The sequence below is a fragment of the Dama dama genome, chromosome X, assembly GCF_033118175.1.
Source record: "Dama dama isolate Ldn47 chromosome X, ASM3311817v1, whole genome shotgun sequence".
Classification (NCBI taxonomy): domain Eukaryota; kingdom Metazoa; phylum Chordata; class Mammalia; order Artiodactyla; family Cervidae; genus Dama; species Dama dama.
Genome location: NC_083714.1, coordinates 120,747,422 through 120,769,824, shown reverse-complemented (window position 1 = coordinate 120,769,824; position 22,403 = coordinate 120,747,422). Strand labels below are relative to the sequence as shown.

The 22,403-nt window shown below is 36.7% G+C and overlaps 1 protein-coding gene across 1 annotated transcript in view; it reads right to left on the bottom strand.

Moving 5' to 3' along the window:
* The window catches only part of DMD (dystrophin), a 2,165,569-nt gene that overhangs the window by 1,445,327 nt on the left and 697,839 nt on the right, over positions 1–22,403 (bottom strand). The window contains exon 17 of the mRNA XM_061137756.1: positions 4,950–5,073. Coding sequence (XP_060993739.1) covers positions 4,950–5,073 — 124 coding nt within the window. The remainder of the gene's footprint in view (positions 1–4,949; positions 5,074–22,403) is intronic.

The window sequence follows — 22,403 nt, the reverse complement described above, 5'->3', positions numbered from 1 at the left end:
ACAGTGTCAGTATTTTTTTACTGTATTGAGACATGATTACATAATGGTCACATTGATGTTGCTATCCATCATGATCATGGAGTGGCCTTGTCTGATGTTCGCACTGTGAGCAGTTCATCATATTTAACATGAGAACATGGCAGACGAGCTGCAGGCACTACAGTCTCCAGCATCTCCAAGCCCTAATAGTAGTGCCAAGCTAGCTCCTGGGTCTCAGTGGCTGCTCTCTTCTTTCTCAAATGAATATAAACAAAAGCAAAAAAGATACTAGCTATGTTTTAATAAGTTCACTTTGGCAGAAGTGACGTGAAAACCTCTAAAGGAATACAACACTAGTGGCTGTGAAGACAGCTAGGGATTGTCATCTTAAACCCAAGTGAGCTATGACGTTAGCTTTAATCAGGGTTCTGGTGATGGGAATAGAGAGGATTGGACGGTTTTAAGAGTTGTTAAGGGAATGAGATTAATTGAACTTGTCAAAGGGTAGACTTGTGAATGGTAGGAAAAAAAAATCTAGATGACCCAGTTAGTTTTCAGGTATCTGGGTGATGCTGCTGGAAAAGGAACAGTAAAAAGAAAGAATAAAACAGGGATGGGGAGATTGAAGTTTAAGTTTTCAGGCAGTATTAAATGTGTCTATTAGGCAATGAGATATACTGGACAGGGCTTTAGGGAAAAGATATAAGCTAAAGACCCACATTTGGGGATCATGAGAAAATAGATGCTATTTGAATGGGAAGTAATGAGGATAATCTAGAGTGAAAAACAAGGGAAGAACTGTGGAGCATTTCAGTATTAAAGGAAAAACAAAATGAAACAAATGGGCAACAACATAAAAAAGGTAAATAGTAGTGAATAGTATCCCGAAATCCAAAGGAGGAAATACTTTCATGAAGGACTAAGAGGTTAATGGAGTCTAGTCCTGCAGAGAAGTTAAGGGGAAAAAAAAAAAAAGACATGTATATGTTTACAGGAGAGGAAGATTTTCTCAAAGATGGAAAAGCAGCCTGTTTAAAGGCTGATTCTTTATCATCAGAAAATAGGGAGGGATTGAAAAAATGAAGGTGGGGTTAAATGAAAACAGAATCCTGAGGACACAGACAGTAGAAATATTGAACAACACCCCTGCCCTGGGATTAGCCCTAAGGCATCAAAGCAGTCTCTTCCACTGAGGCAGAGGAAAAAAAAGAGACCATGAACACAAATACATGAAATATAAGAGATACTATCTTAACTAAAATAAGAGGAGAATTCACCTACTGTAAATGGTGGGGGAAAATTTAAGAGACCCATTAAAATTTGAAGTAATTATGGAGAGAAGTTGAGAAATGTACTAGGAAAGTATGGAAAGCTTAGGAAGAAGTACTGATGAGCCTCTTAAAGTGTGGCAGTTTAGAAATGGAATCATGAAGTGTCTAAGGTATTGTTAATTCAAGTGGGTAGGTGAATTGAGGAGATGAGAGAATTGGAAGCTTTTGGAGACAGCAAGACAGCCCAAATGATCTGAGGTTTTTCAGGGATTAAGGCACAATTTGGGTGGAGGAGATTGAAGACTTTGGCATCAGGTTCACAATGAGAAAACAATAGAATAAACTGGTGAATGACAGATGGCCGCTTGACATGAAACACAAGGGAAGAGAGAGTTTTACATAAGAGTGATATCTTTGGAATTGACCCTGAGAACTGAGTAGACTAGTGATTGCAAAGGAGTGGGGGAGTGAGTCATTAGTCTTGGTGGTGATCCAAGGGTGAAAGTCTTTTCTGTGTATGAACGGAATGGGTCTACAGGACAGAAAGTTTGTTTTAGACGAAGGGTTTCTGAGCGTAAAGTGAATGAGTGTGAGAAACCGCACAGAAGAGGAAGTGAGGCAGGGGAAAGAGTACAGAAGGGCACAGTGATGAGGATATAAGGAAGGACAGGTGAACAGGGGTGCCTATATTCTTAGTGGCAAACACAAATAACCGAGATCATGGAAACAAATTAATTGGCTTGAAGATTTCCAACAGAACTTGGGGAAAAGCTGATTTGGTAAGGGTGTAAGCAAGTCTAGGTTCCAGGAAGAGCCGAAGGCCTATTGACCTGGACAGCTAGGAAGAAGGCTTTTCAGGAGAACATTGGAGAGGTATGAAATCACCTTATGGTCAGAAGAGGTTTGTTTTGGGCTTCTCTGGTGGCTCAGTGGTAGAGAATCCTCCCGCCAATGCAGGAGACATGGGTTCGATCCCTGGTCTGGGAAGATCCCACATGCGGTGGAGCAATTAAGCCTGTGCACCACAACTACTGAGTCTGTGCTGCAGAGCTTGGGAACCACAACTACTGAAGCCCCACATGCCCAGAGCCCATGCTATGCAGCAGGAGAAGCCACCACAACGAGAAGCCCTCAGGGGGCAACCAGAGAGGAGTCCCCACTTGCCACAACTAGAAAAAAGTCTGCACAGCAATGAAGACGCAGCATAGCCAAAAATAAATAAAATAAAATAAAGAGAGAGAGAGAGGTTGTTCTGCTGTAATTCCTAACTTACATTACCATGTGCTCAGTTCAAGATGTTGAGTAGCTCTATACCTGTAAAATCAGCTGGAAAGTCTGAACTATGGCAACATTAACAGAATGAGTGAAGGAACATCTAGGAGTCTAGCAAAGTCTCAGAGGGTGTACTGATCTTAAACTTTTACGGACATAGAAGCTACCTGTGGATCTTTTCTAAATGCAAATTGATTTATCAAGCCCGAAAACAATCCTACAGTTCTAAGCTCACAGGTGATGCCAATACTGGTTGTTCAGGGTCCACACTGTCAGTAGAAAAGTCCCCAGAACTCAACTCTTAAATAAATGTATTATGTTCATTATATGGATAAAACACATGGTTAATAGAGAAGGAACATTTCTGTCAGATTTTAAAATATATAAAATTGTAGGGGTGATGTCCTAGGATATTCTAACTGGGTGAAAGTGCCTGATTACTTCAGTCATTTATTACTTCAAGTGAAAGATGAAAACAGAGGGAGTGATATTTAGCCATCTTTAATGGATGCCTGAAAATGAATTAATACCACTCAAGCTCATGAGACAGGCCTCCCATGTGTTCAGAATAACCTACATAAATGGACAGGTGAAGAAGCAAGAAAATTAATGTATGCATAAACTGCATATCCATCATCATTGCTATGTACTTCTCTCAAGGATTTTTTAATACATATACATTATATTTAGCCTGAAGGAAATGTCTAGGTAAATCATTCCATGTCCTATTTTAGTAGGCAATTAAGAATGATGTTGTTATTTCAGAATATGAGAGGAGAAGTTGATAAAGGTGACTCACCAGGCATCAGAAAACCACTCATACAATATTATATATATAGATTTTAGCACTTTCAGTCTCTCATTGCTGACACTATTGATTAAATGCAAATTGCTTCTAGGCAACCATATGATAACAGGAAACTTTTGAATTTACTGTCTTAAAATGCTAGAGCTCAATCTTCCTGCTTGATCAAAGTTATTTTAAGATACAGAAATAGGATGGCATATAGATAAGTAGACTGCTCAGATAGATAAAAATTTTAATTAGCTAATAATATGTCTATCCAAGGTGATTCATACTTTCAGTGGGTCAATATGTCACATCAACTCCAAAACATAGAGTGCATCTTCTCTAAGTAATTTTCTACTTGTAGAAGTTCCTTCAAAAAACTATAACAAAGACTATACCTTCAAATAAGTACATTCAAATAAGACATTTTTCTATTTTCTACTACACACATTATCCTTCATTTTAATTTTAACACTAAATTATTAACAATATAATCATAACTCTCTTTTCTTGAAACTGTTTACAAATAGTCCATTATTAAACTGATAACAGAATATAACAAAGCCAACAATAAATTTAAAACAACATTCCCATTTATAAAGTCAGCTCTCAGAAATGTTAATGAAATTATTTCTTCCTCTAAAGTAGCCTTAAAAATAAAGGATTATTTTCTCCTAGAAGACATTTTTTTTTGTTCTCCAAAAGTTCCAACCCCACAGCAAGTATTACCTTGTATCTATATTAGTGTTGTATTTGTAAAAATCTAACAGGTTTTATAATTCATGAAATCAAATGATTGAAAGATAAAGCAGAGTTAATCCACATACAAGATCCTCCTATAACTAAAATTATTTAACATTCAGGATACCTGTTTCTTTAGCCTTCCCACTGAAAATATTTACTCTTCCTGTTAGAAATTCCCTCACAAACTATTGCAAATTACCTACCAAAATGGATGTTCACATGTCAAAGTCGAAATATCAAAGCCTTGATAATGTCCCTGAAGATAAATACAGCTCTTATTAAATTAATAAAAACTGCATTGTAAAGGACAAAACTAAAATGTCTCAGTAGGGAATAAAAATAGCAAATGATCTCTTATAAATAAATATTGAAAAAGGGTATCTTTTAGTTATGGTAATATAATACATAAATATCTGGAAAAAATACAAGTATGTTATAATTTATGATAATTATTAATGACTACAAAGTATAATGTTTTGATGATAGTGAGAGCACAAAGAGAGTCTATAGTATTTCTAAGGATCAGGTCTTTTCTTTTCCATTCTATTCTGCAAGCCTAATAAAATCCCAGCCTTCAGATGAAAGAACAATGTATGAAGGGAAATCAATATGACTTTATGCTACAAAATTGCTAATTTACAGCTAAATAATATAAAAGTTAAAGAAGGTTTATGAAAAGTATTCCTGGGCAGTCACAGCAGAATCAGGAAAGACTTCTCCAGGCTAAACTTTGATTCTATTTGATATGCAAAACATATTTTAAAGATATATTTAAAAGCATTATAGCATACCACGTTAATCTTTTCAACTCTAAGAGAATCATAGAGTTCAGAGCACAGGATTTACAAGCAGCAAAAGTTAGAAAAATACATAAAAATTAACGCATAACCTACATTGACTTTTTCTTGAAGGTCTGAGAAGTTGCCTTCCTTCCGATAGATTGCAAATTCAGGACTCTGCAACACGGCCTCTGAACGAGTAATCCAACTGTGAAGTTCAGTTATATCAACATCCAGCCTAAGACAGGGAAGAATAAGGATCATTATTTCTTGATTATCTCTTTCTTCTGTATGGAAAAAAAAAAAGGCAATCTATCCACATTTACCATTCTTCTCCCAATCTGAAACTTCTGCCTGATGCCCCTATTAATGTTAATATCACTACTATTTCCCTAGTCAGGTTGGCTCAAAATTTGGAGTCTTCTTTGATCTGGTCTTATGATCACAGAGGTAATCTTATTCATCTCAATGTAGCAACGATCTGTACACTATCTCCTATAAGCTACTATTCAGCCTTTGCTTGAATGTCTGCATTGATTGAAAAATCAGTATTTTCCAAGATAAATCATTTTTTGGGAATGTATTCACAACAAACAAACAAAGATTCCTGTTGGTAGCCCCCATTAAACCGTACCTGGAATACTCATATCCTTCATGTCGTCTCCACAGCCATACTGAGGCTGCATTTGGTCACGTGACTGTCTATGGCAAATGAGCTATTGGTATGTGTAATGCAAGCACAGGTTTGATTAGTGCTTGAACCTTGAATCTTGTCTTCATGGAACACACACTCTGAGAAGGCATGCATTATATAAGAATTTCAAGGATCCTAAAGGCTCCAAAATCACTGCAGATGGTGATTGTAGCCATGAAATTAAAAGACGCTTACTCCTTGAAAGGAAGATTATGACCAACCTAGATAGCATATTAAAAAGAAGAGACATTACTTTGCCAACAAACGTCTGTCTGGTCAAGGCTATGGTTTTTCCAGTGGTCATGTATGGATGTGAGAGTTGGACTGTGAAGAAAGCTGAGCACTGAAGAATTGATGCTTTTGAACTGTGGTGTTGGAGAAGACTCTTGAGAGTCCCTTGGACTGCAAGGAGATCCAACCAGTCCATCCTAAAGGAGATCAGACTGGGTGTTCATTGGAAGGACTGATGCTGAAGCTGAAACTCCAATACTTTGGCCACCTCATGCGAAGAGTTGACTCACTGGAAAAGACCCTGATGCTGGGAGGGATTGGGGGCAGGAGGAGAAGGGGACGACAGAAGATAAGATGGCTGGATGGCATCTCCGACTCGATGGAAATGAGTTTGAGTAAACTCTGGGAGTTGGTGACGGACAGGGAGGTCTGGCGTGCTGCGATTCATGGGGTCGCAAAGATTCGGACATGCCTGAGCGACTGAACTGAACTGAACTGGAAGTGTTTGAAGGAAGCTCACTCTTGCCAGGCAGAGAGACCACGGAAAAAAGCAAGTGGTATGGAAATGGCAACCAACTCCAGGATTCTTGTCTGAAAAAAGCCCCATGGACAGAGGAACCTGGCAAGCTACAGTCCATGAGGTCGTGCAGAGTCAGACGTGACTGAGCAGGAGTGCCAGGAGAGTGAATAAAGCCTCCTTTGACCTTCTGACCCAACTCAAACACCAGCTGAATACATCTAAGTAAGTGCTCCAGCTGACTTCACTTAGAGCTATAGAACTGCCCACATTGCAGGATTGTGAGATATGATAAATAACTGTTGTTTCAAGCCATTACATTTTGAGGTGGGTTGTTATGCTGCAAGAGATATGTGATCACCTACACTGTTATCCTCAAACACTCTTTTTTTCCAGAGATCTATGGAGCTAATGGAAATAAACTATTAACTCTGATTAGGTAATTCAGATCCAGTTAAAGCAGAAATTTTCAGGGAGTCACAGATGAGTTGCAAGGGTGGAGAATGTCTAGGAATCACTTGAAATTTCAGGCACAATTCGGAAGGCATGTGCATTTTTCTTGAGAAAGAATCTATAGATTTTATCACCATCTGTAAAGAATCTATGATAAAGGGAATTTAGAGACCATCTAATCCAATCGATTATAAAACAAAATAGACAAAAGTATCCGGGAAAATAAACTTATTCAATTTTCACATGAAATGTGTGGAGTATAACAAAAATAAAAATACAAGACGCCAAGTAATGTACTGTATTCACCATGCTATAGTTTTTTTCTCCAATACAACCCTCAAACAGTTGAAATCAGCTGTTTAAATCTTCTAGAATAGTAGCCCCAACATTTTTGGTGCCAGGGACTGGTTTCATGGAACACAGTTTTTTCTAGGGACTGGGGGTGGGGGTGGAGATGGCTTCTGGAAGACTCAAGTGCATTACATATATTGTGTTCTTTATTTCTTTTTTTTTCTTCATTTCTATTATTGTTACATCAGCTCCACCTCAGATCATCAGACATTAGGTCAGGCAAGTTGTGGACCCCTGCAATAGAAGATATCTGATGATCAGCCTACCTTACTCCTAGTTACTTTGATGATATTCCTTGGTTTGTGAGTATCTTACTTTCCTTAAAATTTGATTCCTAACAAAATCATATGAGGGGTGTTTACTATAATCAGGAAAGAATAGGCAAGTATCTTCTCTCTTTATGAATACTTTCATAGATGTAGCCTTTAAATCAAACAAACCTGTGAAGAATTTTTTATGTTGGTCGCAGTCTATTGTTTTAAAATTAAACTGATAAAAAGTTTCACAGAACACAAAACATTTCCAAAAGCATGGCCTCCTTTGCTTTCTTACAAGCCTGTGCTAAATAAAGTATGATCCATCTCTTTGCTGTATGAGGAGATGGAGGCTCAGATAAATTAATTGATCTCAGATTGTTACTACCATAGAGAAGAAACTTAATTCATCTTGTTCACCATTATATCCTTCACCTCAAAGAGGGCCTGATTCATAGTAATAAGTATTTACTGAGTTTCTTATTTACCAAGGCTACCCAACTAGAAATAGAAAAGAAAAAAAAAAAACAGAGATCAGAATTCAGAGATTTTTTTTATTCTAAATCTCACATCACTGAATGTCAATCCTTTATTTCATTTGGATATGAATCATACATAGTACTGGTGTTTCATTTTATCATACATGGTGGCTATCTTTCCTATATTTGATTTTTGCAGAAGTTTAACTATTAGGTCTCCTATTTCTTCGTTTGCAATGTTGATTTAAAAAGAGTCCTTCTGCATGCTGCCAAAAATCTTTCTCATTGATGTTAATTAATTTATAAAATTAATAGTTTTCAACTATGGTCATTTTGTTACCCCACAAATCCAGCGCATGTTTCCCATGTCTTAAGAAGGACTTTTTTTTCCTTTAGCCCGGGATAAACCTTTGTGTGTCTCTGCCTGTGGGCATTCACTTCGCCAGCATATAAGGCAGGCCAGGAGTACTGGGATGTTAATAGCTTAGTTATGTGAGAGTCGGGGATAGTTGGTAGATAAATAATGCAGCTCCCTTGCCCTTCAGTGCAACCACCCTGAAGGCTATTACACGCAGTATCTCAAAAGGTTCCCAGCTGGATTGAGTGCAGTTGTCTCCATCGATAATCTGCTCATGTATCATCCTGTGTTGGCTGCCTTTTCCTTATCTCACTTCCTCACTTTGCTTCATGGAATTACTTCCTAAATTAATTACCTGCATCAAAATCTTTCGTCTCCAGATCTACTCTTGTGGAAAGCCATACTAAGTCAATGATCAACAACCTCAAATGAACCCCGCATCCTGCCATGTTTAATTTTTTCACCTTGAGCTCTGACTCTCCACAGGAACTATTTTAAACTTTTCCCAAAGCTCTCAAAGCTCTGATCTGTCTTCTTTCTCCACCTATCAACAGATGACATCTATTCCTACTTGATGGAGAAAAGCACAATTATTAGATTACAATTTCTTCTACTTCCACTTCCTATGTCCAAATAGTTAATCTTACCTGCCCGTGCCCTTCTCACTCCTTTCCCTTACAATGAGTGAGTTTCTCTTTTTTTACTTAAACATTATTGATGGAAGACATATTAATACACCTTTGTTACCCAAATGTTATTGACTGGAGACGTGTCAATACATTTTTAGAGAGTGATACAATTAATATCACCTTGTGAAGTTCTTAGAGCTTAAAATTGATCAAGGGTTCATTACACAACTTATGATTGTTGTTATTATTCACATTTTGCTCTGTTAGGTTTTTGTTCCAACTTGTGTATATTATAAATGTAAAATTTTCAAAAATGATGCATCACAAAATTTTAGGTGAAAAATAATTTTTCAGCGAATTTTATGCAGATATTTTCTGATTCTCCAAGTGACATATATACTAGTGTCTCAGAAGATGACAGTTCTTCAGTATACAGTTCTGATTCAGACAATGTGAATATTAGACCAACAAAAAAAAAAATGCTAGTGATTGATTCTGATACAGAAAGTGAAAATGAAACTCACAGTGCTAGAGAATGCTATTTTGCTTCTGCAGAAAAGTGGATTGAAGACAACATTTTACAAAGATCAAAAGACTTTACAGATGTGTCAGGTGTAACTATTGAATGTAATAACACAAAGTATTAGTGAAATAACAGAATTAGTTTTTGGCCAGCCAAAATTAAAATCACCAGCCACAGGCATTACTTTCTGCAAAAATCTCCCAGTCAATAATGAGTTAAAGCCAATCCCTTTGCCTGCATTTGGTACTTCATCCTCTTACTTCTTCTCAGGTATCTGAGTGTATCAGTTGTTTTTTTTGTTTGTTTGTTTGTTTGTTTTGTTTTAATCTATCCACTGTAAATTCAATCCCTCTCTCTCAAGTTAATTCTTCATATGGAAATTTAAACATATTTTATTTGATCCCTTTATTAAAAATCAACAGTCTCTTGACCTCCAAATTCCTCTCTTGCCATTCTCTTATCTTCTACAAAGGCAAATGTTTTGCAAGAGTTGTCCAGTTTCCTGTCAGTTCAGAGGAGCCTGGTGGGCTATAGTCCATAGGGTCGCAAAAGAGTTGGACATGACTCAGCAACTAAACAAGAGCAATAACATATATCTATGAATCTGATAGATATCTCTACTTCAAGCATTTCTTCTGAGCTCCATAGCTACATAATCATCCTCTAACTCGATGACTCCACTTGCATGCCATAAGAACTCTTTCAATATATAATGTCAAGACTTAATGTTTGGATTTCTCTCCCAAACCGGTACCTTCTCAGTGTCCCTCAGACCTGTGAATGGCATCACCATCTATCTATCACCTTTGATATCTTCTTCTCCCTTCCCTCCCATATTTAGCCAAGTCTAATCCATCAAATATTCTATTTCTTCTGAATTTGTCTGCTTCTCAGGATCTCCTCAGTTGGCATCCTCATTGATCTTATCGTTAAATGTGACAAAAACTACTGCAATGGCCTCTCAACTGGTTCTAGGTAATCTTTCTGAAATTCTCCCATCTGTTCCATGCACCACTGGTGAAATTATCATTTCTAAAACATACCTAATTATGTAACTTTCATTCATTTAACCATGCAAAGATTTTCTATTTTTCTTAGGATAAAGAGAAAAATTTCAGATCTCTTAACCCTGTACTTTAAGTTTGTTCTTTATTCAAGTACTTCTAGAAACAAAACTCACTTCAAGTTTCATAGGGAACCAAGGAGCCATACTTCAGTCTGTCCCTCCTCCAATGAAGTGAAATACTTGACTCTTATCCACCTTTCCACTGGAAACTTTCTATTAACATTTTGGAAACTTGACTTCTTAATATAATCCACTTTGCCCACTTTGGTGAAATTTATCCCTTCTCCTTTACATTAGTCTGATTAAATTACACATCAAATATGCTAACTCATAAAGGTGAGATGTGAATATCCACCATTCAATGTCAGCTTCTCCCTTTATTCTTGGTTTCTCTGGTCTCACACCCTTCTGATTCAGTGTATCTCTAGTAAAGGTGGCTCACGTCTGCCTACAAATCCATGAAACTAAAACTTGACTCAAGATGCTAAGCTGGCATCACAGCTGGGTGAGATTTGCTAAGGCCTATGTTGGAAAAAGTTTTCACTAGGCCTTTACAGTGATCTTGTTTGCACGTGTTATAATTATCCCTTACCACCATCTCCAATCAACTGCAAAGGAAAAATGCAGAGGATATTTACTCAGTTTGAAAGTAAATAATCTTCCAAAAAATCCTATACTTTTAGACATCTGTCTTTCTGAAAAACAGGAAATTGTGTATGTTTCCTTTCAAAACACAATTCCCCTTTGCTTCTGCCATAAAACATATACTAAGTGCTTACTATATGCCAGACATAGAATTAAATTCCACAGATAATAGAGTTGAAAATGCAGCAGTCCACATTATTAAGGAGTTTGGCGTAGCAAAGCATCCATTTGACAACAAATGCTTTAGACATCAGATGGGGGTTCAGCTCATACTGTGACTTTTGCTTAGGATAATCAAGAAACACCTTTTCACTGAATTAAGATTAAATCAGTGTCTATGCTAGAGGCTTTGCCCAGTAAATTGGTTATCTCTACACAAGGAAGCCTTTGTGGAGTCAACACCATGGTAACTGTTTGCTTGCTGCTCAGACTATGTAGAGTTTAAGGGAGGCCAGGGCACCAGTTGGCATGTAGTTCTAATAACTCACATCAATTTCATAGAGAGGTCTTTCCTCATTCCATGTTTTTGTTTGGCTGGTTTTATAGATTTGAAACTAGATTGCAAAAGATACTTGAACTTGCCCTTGACATAAGGATCTTTTAGAGAGTGATTATACTCTCTTGATTTACAGATTTAATTTGAAGGGACTTCAATTTTTTTCTAGGGAATTGGTGAGATGAATGCTTTACCTAGGGAGAAAAAATATCTGTTCATAGGCATAAGTATCAATATGTTTCACTTTCTTTCTGAAAAGGAGTGGAATCAAGTGTGTATGAGTCTGTACTATTCTGACCTGTTAGACTTTCTTTTTCTCTTTTCTTTGATCACCATGACATCTTCATTCCTGGGCAACAGGTGGAACCTAAACCAAATTCTTATATGATTTAAACTCTGAGTTATCACTCATCTAATATTCTGTTTACGTTATTTTTTTTTTTTCTGTTGCTTCGACTTGAGCTTGTTTCTTCAACTAGGATTTCCTTACTAAAAACTTTTTCTATCTCAATGTAATCCACAGTCAACCTATACTCCAACATCGAGCATTTAATATCATCCCTTTAGAGTTCTGGGACTTAAATGTCAGATGCTAGTACTTGTTTTCCCTCTAATATTTTGCCAGTAGGCATCCACATCTCTGTATGCCGGCAATGAGGATGGAAGGGGAAGGTGGCCGAGTTTTCAAAAGGCTTCCTGTGCACCCTTACTGAGTGCCCATGGCCCACATTCAATGCTGAGTCTCAGTGACATTTCCACTGCTTTTAGCAAAATGAACAAGGTCTCCTTCTTGGCTCCTACTCAGACCCTGGCGTCCAAGTAACAATTGCACATTTATTTTATTCCTTATCAATTTGGCAGCTATTGCTTCATCACTTTCTATGCTTTGCCCCCTAGTTTTCACATTTGCACTGGCGTCGAATATTTTTCACATATCCTTGCTGAGATGTATGGCAAATTAACAGACTCCCCTGAGTTAAATGCATACATGTTTCTAAAATGGATGCTATCTATTCTCCCGAGCATTTTGCCATTGGTATTTTCTATCATGCTTTGTACTACCTGAGGCTGGGTGGTTAATCACCAACTGAAGATATCATACAGATGTAACTCAGGTACCTTTTCAAAATCCTCAAGAATAACAATGAAGAGTTATTTTCAATACATATGAAATCTTGGATTCTGTGCCTGTATTTTTCTTCCTTCATAAAATTACTCATTTCTACTAATTCTTTTTTTTTCACTTTTAAAACTCTCACAAAATATTGATAATGAACTGACATAGACTAAGTTGCTTATAGTGGACCTCTACACAGTTAGAATCTAGCTCATCGATAAAATTCCTTATGACTCACTCATCTTACTCTCATAACATACTTCACTCTGTACTTAATGTATTTCTATATGTTATTACAGACTCTATCCCTTAAATCCAGTCTAACTTTATCCAACTTAAAATTTTCTTTATTAAAGAAAATTATGACTTCTATTTCCAAAATGATTTTCTTCCTTTAAGTGTTGATGAATATTTTGTGCTATATTTTTCAAATATGTCCTAAAATCTCATCTTTGTTTTTATTCGTGATTATCAATTTTGGGGACTTCCCTGATGCTCTGGTGGTTAAGACTGCATGCTCCCAATGCAGGGGGCTTGGGTTTGATCCCTGGTCAGGGAACTAAGATTCCGCAGTGTGGACAAAAAAAAAAAAAAAAAAAATCTAAAAAGTTAGCAATTTTGAACTGTCAACAGTATATCATTGTATGTAAATTGTGCTCCATGATAACTCTGCTAATTATGTCAGAAGAGCCTCTTAACAGGTGCTGACTGTGTTCCATTAATATAGTGACTGCCATATATTTAACTGAGATGACACATTTACATAAACTTTAATTCAGTCGCTTTCAATATACCACTTGGAACTCATCATTCCCAAATGTGTAAACTGTGAAAGGAGAACTCCTTCAAGTTCTCAGACTTAAACTAATTTGATTAGTGAGCTAGGTTATGAATAGCCCTTTTACATCTTTAAACATCTTTGCATTTCATAAAAATGTACAAGCTTCACCTTTAGCAGCCTGAAAGTAAAGTATTAACATTTGTGAAATATATTAACTCTTGCAGGATCCTAAGACTGTAGGCCTAGACCAGGTGACTTAATAAATTAAAATTTTAATGTACATGTTAATTAGCTAGAACACAAGTTTTCATGTTCATGGAAATAAAATTCTGACTCTTGTTTACTGATACAACAATGTGGAAAAAATCAGCCTGGAGGTAAGGCAAGACTTTTAAATTGTGCTTATTTTATGTTTTAATAATCATCTTTATTCTTCCAGATTTCTAGAACATAAGAACACATTTTACTTTCATATTCAGTTCAGTTCATTCGCTCAGCCATGTCCGACTCTTTGTGACCCCATGGACTGCAGCACGACAGGCTTCCCTGTCCATCATCAATTCCCAGAGCTTGTTCAAACTCATGTCCATCGAGTTGGTGATGCCATCCAACCATCTCATCCTCTGTCATCCCCTTCTCTTCCTGCCTTCAATCTTTCCCAGCATCAGGATCTTTTCCAATGAGTTGGCTCTTCCCATCAGGTGGTCAAAGTACTGGAGCTTCAGCTTCAGCATCAGTCTTTCCAATAAATATTCAGGACTGATTTCCTTTAGGATCGACTGGTTTGATATTGCAGTCCAAGGAAATCTTAAGAGTCTTCTCCAGCACCACAGTTCCATATTGGTATATGGCTATTTTTTAAATGCCTGACCACCTGATGAACTCCTACTGATCTTTCAAGACTTGGTCCAAGATATACAACTTGTGGGAAGGTTTTCCTGATCAACCTGCCCCTTATCTTTCCCCTTCAATCTTCCTTCTGGGAAAACTCATCCCTCCCTCCCATATGTGTCCACATGATACTTGCTTTTAAAAACTGGATAAATAGCACACAAATTAAGTTTGAGCCAGAGAGATCTTATAAAATATTGAATGAAACATGTTAAAAAGTATTTTTAAAAATCAATATAAACCTTGTTATGGCTAAAACAAAAAGCATTTCTAGGATTTTAAGATGTGCTGAGTATACAGTGATTATTGCACTTCTAGAGTTATGTAATATTATTAAAGGGGGAAATCCTATTTAATCAGGAGAAAATAAGTCAGTTTATACCCCTAAATCAAGATAGTTTGTATATACACACGCAGATATGTGCATGTACTTATATAATGTGGACTTCTTTTCCTTGGTGGAGGGGGCTGAAGAGGGCCACACGATTGCTTTAAATTTTTTCTAATGTATGTGAATATATATGACTATTTGTACGTATATATATGTCTGTGTGTGCTTCAAATGTAAAGTAAATATAGTGCCATAGAAAAACCACTGGACTCAAAGTCAGGTGTCACAGGTTGTACTCACTCATCTTATTTACCTTTATGCTGCTTCCTTGGGCAAATACCTTAACTTCTCTGATTTTCCTTTACTTCTTCCTTTAAATTTCACAAATTACAAAACTTCCATCAAACTGGTCTTAAAATAGAAACTAGCAAAGACTGTTTAAAAATTACTCTTCAATGTGTGTTTATTTATCTCACTAATTAGAGCGATTTGACCTGAGATACAAAGCTGGGGTCAGCTTTACTTACACTGCAGGTTTTATATTCCAAATACATTAGTCTGCTCATCTAGCAATCAAGTTATAAAACATCTAAGGATGTTATGATTCTCACTTACAATAAAAACCCATAAGCTCTTTTCAACAGTTTATACAGCACCTGAAACGAAATATGACGAACAGAAGAGAACACTGTTCTTAGTTATTATAAACTTGCCATATTAACAGTCCTATCAAATAATCTGTTTTACTTATGTTTGCATGATCTTATTTACAAGCTTAAATATATTTCTAGTTTTATATGTGTAAGTTTAAGCGCATTACTCATAAAATAATATGTTTCGGTACAGTAAAATTTAATGATTCCAGATTGCACTGAAATGCATCTTTAAAAGATACTAAAAAATCAATTTCTCTATAGTTTACCTTGTCCTAAAATATGACTGCTTAACGTGTGCTTCAAAAATCCGAATTCTGGTCCAAAACATAAAACCTGTGCGTTTTCTCCATCATCAGTTATGGCAAATCAAATTACATGTTTAATGTGTATAAAATACTGTTTTTTAAAAATATATGACCTCGAATACAAACCTTGGGATTTAATATTTTTAAGCTACAAATGCCTGAAAACTCTCCATGCATTATCTGACATTGAAATTAATAGCCGAACTTCTATGATAGTTAATTGTGCTGAATGGTATAAAACTCCTATGAAAATATTGCTTCTCTGCAAAATGTAAAACAACTAAAATATTTTAACATGTGGTAGGTTAAAATGACTTGGACACAATCTTCTTAGCTTAATTTGGTAATAAATCTCAATCATTTACAAATACATTGCTAATATTTACTTCCAAAATGTGATATGGTTGAAAAGAAGTCACTTTTACATCTTCTGTTAATATAACTTTCAGAGAAACACACTTGAATAACTAAGGGAATTCCCAAAATTCTAGTATGTCAGAACTAGCTAGATTAGAGGAATTAGGTATAAAGCCAGAGACTATGAAAGCACATGGACAAAAAAATGCATGGCCCAGAGGACTGGAAATAAAATGTTGCTAAGCCACAGATGCCTGGAGCCTATTTTTCATTTTCAGTAAATTGAAAGTCCCTTTGAAACACAGTTCTGTGCAAGAAAATCACCTTAACACAGGTTAATACAAATATTCTTTTAAGAGATGAAATCTTGTCATAGTGATACATCTTTGATCATACAATGTAATATGCTCAAGTTAAAAACTCTGAGCTGTTTATTTTAAAATCAAATTTAATGTTTATTTAAATGATGAAACAAAGCAGTATATGCCCTTGTGAGAAATAATTGTGAGCACTAGAGGGTGCACATTCCCTTCCACAGCTTGTCTGGACCTCAAATTGGCTTCTCTTTTATTTTCTTATCTACATAATGATAACATGGTGACAAATGGATTTTTCATGGGAGTTCTCTTACAGGGAAACATAAAATGTCCAAAGATACAGATAAAATGGTATAAAAAGAACATGTGAAGAAGGCACCCACAGATGCAAAGTTAAAATGCCTTCAGCTATTTTAACACACACATAAAAGTATTTTAAATTGTAACACAGAGATTCCTTTGAGAAAATGTCTTCAAACTGGGGAGAAATGCTTAATCCAAAGAATATAGTAGCATTTTCTGGACTTTATAACTCAGGAGTTTTTTTTTTTTCCCTAGTTCATTAATTTTACCTACATTTTTGAATGTTAATAAACATGTAGACACTTGTGGTCTATAAATCTGCCTATAATTACATTCCTGTACCATCAACATTAAGTTTTTAAAATGTTAATTTAACATTCAATCAAATTCCAAGGAAAAAATAGCATTTTAAGCATCTTGTTCATGTCATATGCTTTCAGAAAGAAAAAAATTAATTTGTTTCCCATGGTAATCATGTAGGCTATTTATTATAATCATTTTCATAGCTATATCAAGAATAGAGAGCTTCAGAAACCCCCTTTTTCTTTCAACACAGTGAAATATGGAGTTAAGATTCAAAACCAGATATATCCAAATCCAGCAATTTCCACTACACTATACATATATTCCTTTGTTCCAAATAAAAAGGGAACTAGCTTTTAAAATATTAAGGAAAAGTCAACATGAACTTGTTTGTTGCTACACAATACAGTCTGGTAGTTACTACTAGGCTAGATATTTTGGATTATGCCAGAATTTGGCTGAAGTCTTTAACACTATGATATTAATTCTGAACATTGTCATTAACCTAAACAATGATATTTAGTTGTATAACTCATACCCTCATGGCATTATGAATTAATTACTTTTCGCAGTTTATTTTTACTTCACAGTCTTCCTTAATTTCCTAAAATCCCCACTTTCCAATCTGCTGATGTGTTTTCTGATGTTAGAACTCCTTAAGCAGAGATAACAAAAGTTACAACCAACAACGGGTTTAACTCGATGGTTAGTACTGGAAATCCTGCACTTGGAAAAACAGTTCAATTATATGGGACTCCCATCTAAGCCCTGTTGGTGAAAAAGACACTTAATTTTGAAAGAAAAGTCTTTTTTCACTGATAAAGATCTCTGTATTTAAAGAGATAGCCAAATGCTACAGTGTTCCCCAGAGTCAGACGGTAGAATAGCCATAATCTAGAGTAACTGCATCATCTCCACAGACAGGCCTAAATAAATGAGTAAACAGTCTCAGTCAAGACTTTATTTTCAGCTAAATAATTTGATGAAATTACCTTTTAGTTCTCTCATTAGAGTTCAGGAATGCAGCATCCTGTGGAGAGGGTGTGGAAAAAAAGGAGCCTTCCTTTTTCCCAACAATGGGAAAAACAATTCCCATTGTTTGTGGGAATGTAAATTGGTGCAGACACTATAGAAGACAGTATGGAGGTTCCTTAAAAAATGAAAAATAGAACTACTATATGATCCAGAAATCTCACTTCTGGGCATATATCCAGAGAAAAACATAATTCGAAAAGATGTGTGCACTTCAATGTTCACAGTAGCACCATTTACAATAGCCAAGACATGGATGCAACCTAAATGCCCATCAGCAGATGAATGGATAAACATGATGTGGTATATAAATATAATGGAACATCAGTCAGCCATAAAAAGAATGAAATAATGCCATTTGTAGCAACATGGACAGACCTAGAGATTATCATACTAAGTGAAGTAAGCCAGACAGAGAAACACAAATATCACATAATATGTCACTTATAAGTAGAATCTGAACAAATGATACAAAATGAATTTATGTACAAAACAGAAATAAACTCACAGACATAGAAAACAAATGTATGGTTACCAAAGGGGAGGGATTAAATTAGGAGTTTGGGATTAAAATATATGGGGCAGGAGGAGAAGGGAATGACTGAGGAAGAGATGGCTGGATGGCATCACCGACTCGATGGGCATGGGTTTGGGTAGACTCCGGGAGTTGGTGATGGACAGGGAGGCCTGGCGTGCTGTGATTCATGGGGTCGCACAGAGTCGGACACGACTGAGCAACTGAACTGAACTATATATAAAATAGATAACCAATAAGGACCTACTATATAGCACAGGGAACTATACTCAATATCTTGTAATAACATATAATGGAAGAGACTGCAAAAAAAAAAAAAACAATACACACACACATAAATATGTATAATTGAATCACTGTGCCATACGTTTGAAACTAGTATGACATTGTAAATAAACTATATCTCAGTAAAAAAAATTTAAAAATAGAATGCAGCATCCTGATCTAGATGTCTGGTTTCAAATCCTGACTGAATTGCTTTCTGCAAAGCTTGTGACCTTGAACAAGTCACTTTACTTTTCTGTGCCTCTTCTTCCCATCAGCAAAGAGGATCAACAATAAAAAAAAAAAAAACAAAAAACTATTTTATAATGCTCTTTTAATGGTTAAATGTGTTAATGTGTGAAAAACATTTAGAAGAGTACTTGATATATGGCAGAGACCATACATGTTAGCTGCTGTGATTACTGCCTTCCATGACTCTCCTGCTGGGTTTAAGCCAGCCCTGGGCCACCTCTTATTTTCTCATTTGAGAGTGGGTCTATCCGTCTTAGTGTTCTGTTAAGGATTGATAAAGTAAAACTCATTCTTGTAACCACCAGAATGAAAACTGCAAAGAAAGCTACAACAAAGAGTAAAAGGCAAATACATAAAAACCATCAACAGCAAAATAATCTAGTCTATTTCACCCTTTTTGGCAGGGATAGGCAAACGAATGGTTCAGCAGACAAATCTGGCTTGCCACTCATTTTAGTGAATAAAGTTTTATTGGAACAGTCATGTTCACCATTTACATATTGTTTATAATTGGTTTCTCCCAACTGCAGCAGAATGGAGCTCTTGCAAAAGAAATAATATGGTGCAGAAGCCTAAAATAGGGATTATCTGGTTCCTTAAAGAACAGTTTGCTGACCACCTTTCTGCTCTATAAAGTTATCATGGTCTATCTCTCCCAACAGAGAGGCAGGGCCAAAAAAGTGTGGTTCACAGTAGCCATATTGCTTTGATCTCTTTCAAAAATATACATTGGCTCTCTATGACCAGATTAAAGTTCCTTAGTCTGGCACTGAGTACATTTTTTTTTCCCCCACAATGAACTCATCTTACCTTTTAACCTCATCCCTTAACTCTCTCTTTCATACCACATATTTCTGCTCCAAGCAAACAGAAACACCCCAAACCCTTTCTCAGTGCCATTCGTATAAAGACTTGTAGGACAGCCTGAACCTGCACTGCCCTTCTCCCTCCTCTTGAGTCCAATATGCCCCTACCCTTTAACAGTATACTCAGATGCTAATGTCTCCATGAGCTTTCTATGCTCAACTGTCAAGCAGGACTGGAAGTGATCCCTTCTTCTTTATGACTTATGACTTTTCTAACGTTTTATTGGTACTTCTTCATGGCATAGTTTATAGCACGAGAATGCTAGGTTCCTGAAGAAAGGACTAAATATGGTTTTTGGTCACAGCAACTAGACCACTTTGCACATCATAGTGATCCATCAGATATTGTTGAATGATTATGAAAATTAGCAAGAAAACTAATAGTGCTGTCGCTACTAGATTCCTGAAACACTGTGGACTCATACTGACTATTGTGTGCTGTGCTGTGCTGTGCTTGGTCGCTCAGTCACATCTGGGTCTATGAACTGTAGACTGCCAGGCTCCTCTGTCCATGGAATTCGTCAGGCAAGAATACTGGAGTGGGTTTGCCATTTCCTCCTCCAGGGGATCCTCCCAACCCAGGAATTGAATTTGCATATCTGGATTCTCCCGAATTGTCACAAGAGTGTTCAAAGAACCTCTCCATTCATTGACTGGTAACTTGGACCTTGTGGGAGGCAAGTTAAACTTTAAATACTCTCAGTGTGAAAGCTTGCTGAGTTTAAAGGACTTCAACATACTTTTATCTTGTGGGTCTTTAAAGTTTAAATAACTTCCAGTTAAGGTTTAGAAACTCTAGTACAATGCAGAAAGCCATTTAAATCTGATGTGTACTCACTGCCCCACTGTCACTTCCTTAGCATCGTGAGTTGTTTCAGTTCATCTACCTCTTTTAGTGAGCATCTCTATGTGTGTGTTAGTCACTCAGTCATGTCTGACTCTTTGTGACCACATGGACTATAGCCCACCAGGCTCCTCTGTCCAAGGGATTCTCCAGGCAAGAATACTAGAGTGGGTTGCCATTCTCCTCTCCAGAGGATCTTCCTGACCCAGGGACTGGACATGGGTCTCCTGCATTGGAGGCAGATTCTTTACTGTCTGAGCCACCAGGGAAGCCCATCTACTTCTTTTACTGAGCATCTCTATGAACTTTAGTTAAAACTCAAAGCCAGCTCAGGCTGACATAACTAAGTGCTATAGATGAATGGCTTAAATAACACAAATTTATTTTCTCATAATTCTGGAAGCCAGAAATTCAAGATCAAGGTGTCAGCATGTTCAATTTTTGGTGAGATCTCTCTTCCTGGCCTGTACATCATTGCCTTATCACTCTACCCTCACATAGTAAAGACAAGAGAGAAGAAGCTCTTTGATGCCTCTTCTTAAAATGGCACTAATCTCATCATTAAGGCCCCACCCTTAAAACTTCTGCTAAATCTAATCCCCCCAAATAACCCATTTCCAAGTAACATCATCAAATTGGGGCTAGGGCTTTAAGACATGAATAATTCAGTCCATGAGAGCCATACATTTTATTTGCTGAGTGTTGATTCACAGAGATACAGGTTTCTGACTAGGGAAGACATAAGAATAAGAATATTCTTAGAAAATGTTAGAATAAAAATATTTTCTCTTATAACACAAATGTGGTAATGGGAAGATGTCTGTTCTAAATTAATAATTGGGAACTCAACTTTTTCCTGGAGAGAGCATGTTTATTTTTGCCTAAATAATCATCAACAGAGACACATGTAATAAAATTTCCACACTGTGGAGGCCAACAAGGAAAGTCATATAAATTCCATTTCAGAGGTGAAGAAACAGATTCTGAGTGTGAGTAAGTGACTTGCTTTAGTCACATCTTTGATGAGTGGAAGATACAAGGCCAGAATCTATCTCTATGCAGTCACAGGTCCATCCCATTGACCCTTTCGGATCCAGTCCTTATGTTTTTCTTGTCCTCTCTCTATCAAAGACATTTTCTGTTATTGATTGTCCTCTTGCTTGTGATTAGAGGCCCTGAAAGAATACTGGAGGATGGAGGAACACCACTGGGGGATGGTAGCAGAGTCCCCAAGTTGGGACCTTCCAACAGGGACTAGCAGTGTCAGGATGGCCAGACAAGAGCTTAGATCTAAGAAGGAAGGGACCATCCAGAGGAAACTGAAGCCACAATAGACATGACTTGTGCAGTGCAGAACCTGTGCAGCCATTCACAGCTGTCCTAATATCTGCCACCTCCCTAAATCCCTTCAGGTATGATTCTTAAATTCTCTTTAGTTTATCCCTTTCTTTACATCCAAGCTGCCTTTCCCCTAGTTTAGTCTCTGATAGTTTCACATGTTGCTTCCCAGCTTTTCATCACCTCCTTCTTCAAGTCCCTGGGTTATATTTTCTTTCTCTGAAACACCTAGAGTGGTTTTTGTTTTCCTGACAAGACTCACAAATACCCATTTGATATCCCATGAACATTACTTAATGTATACAATGTGTGAACTTCTATATTAAGTGCTATAGGTCTAGAGTTGCAAATAAATGGCTCCTGCCCTCAAGGAGTTTACT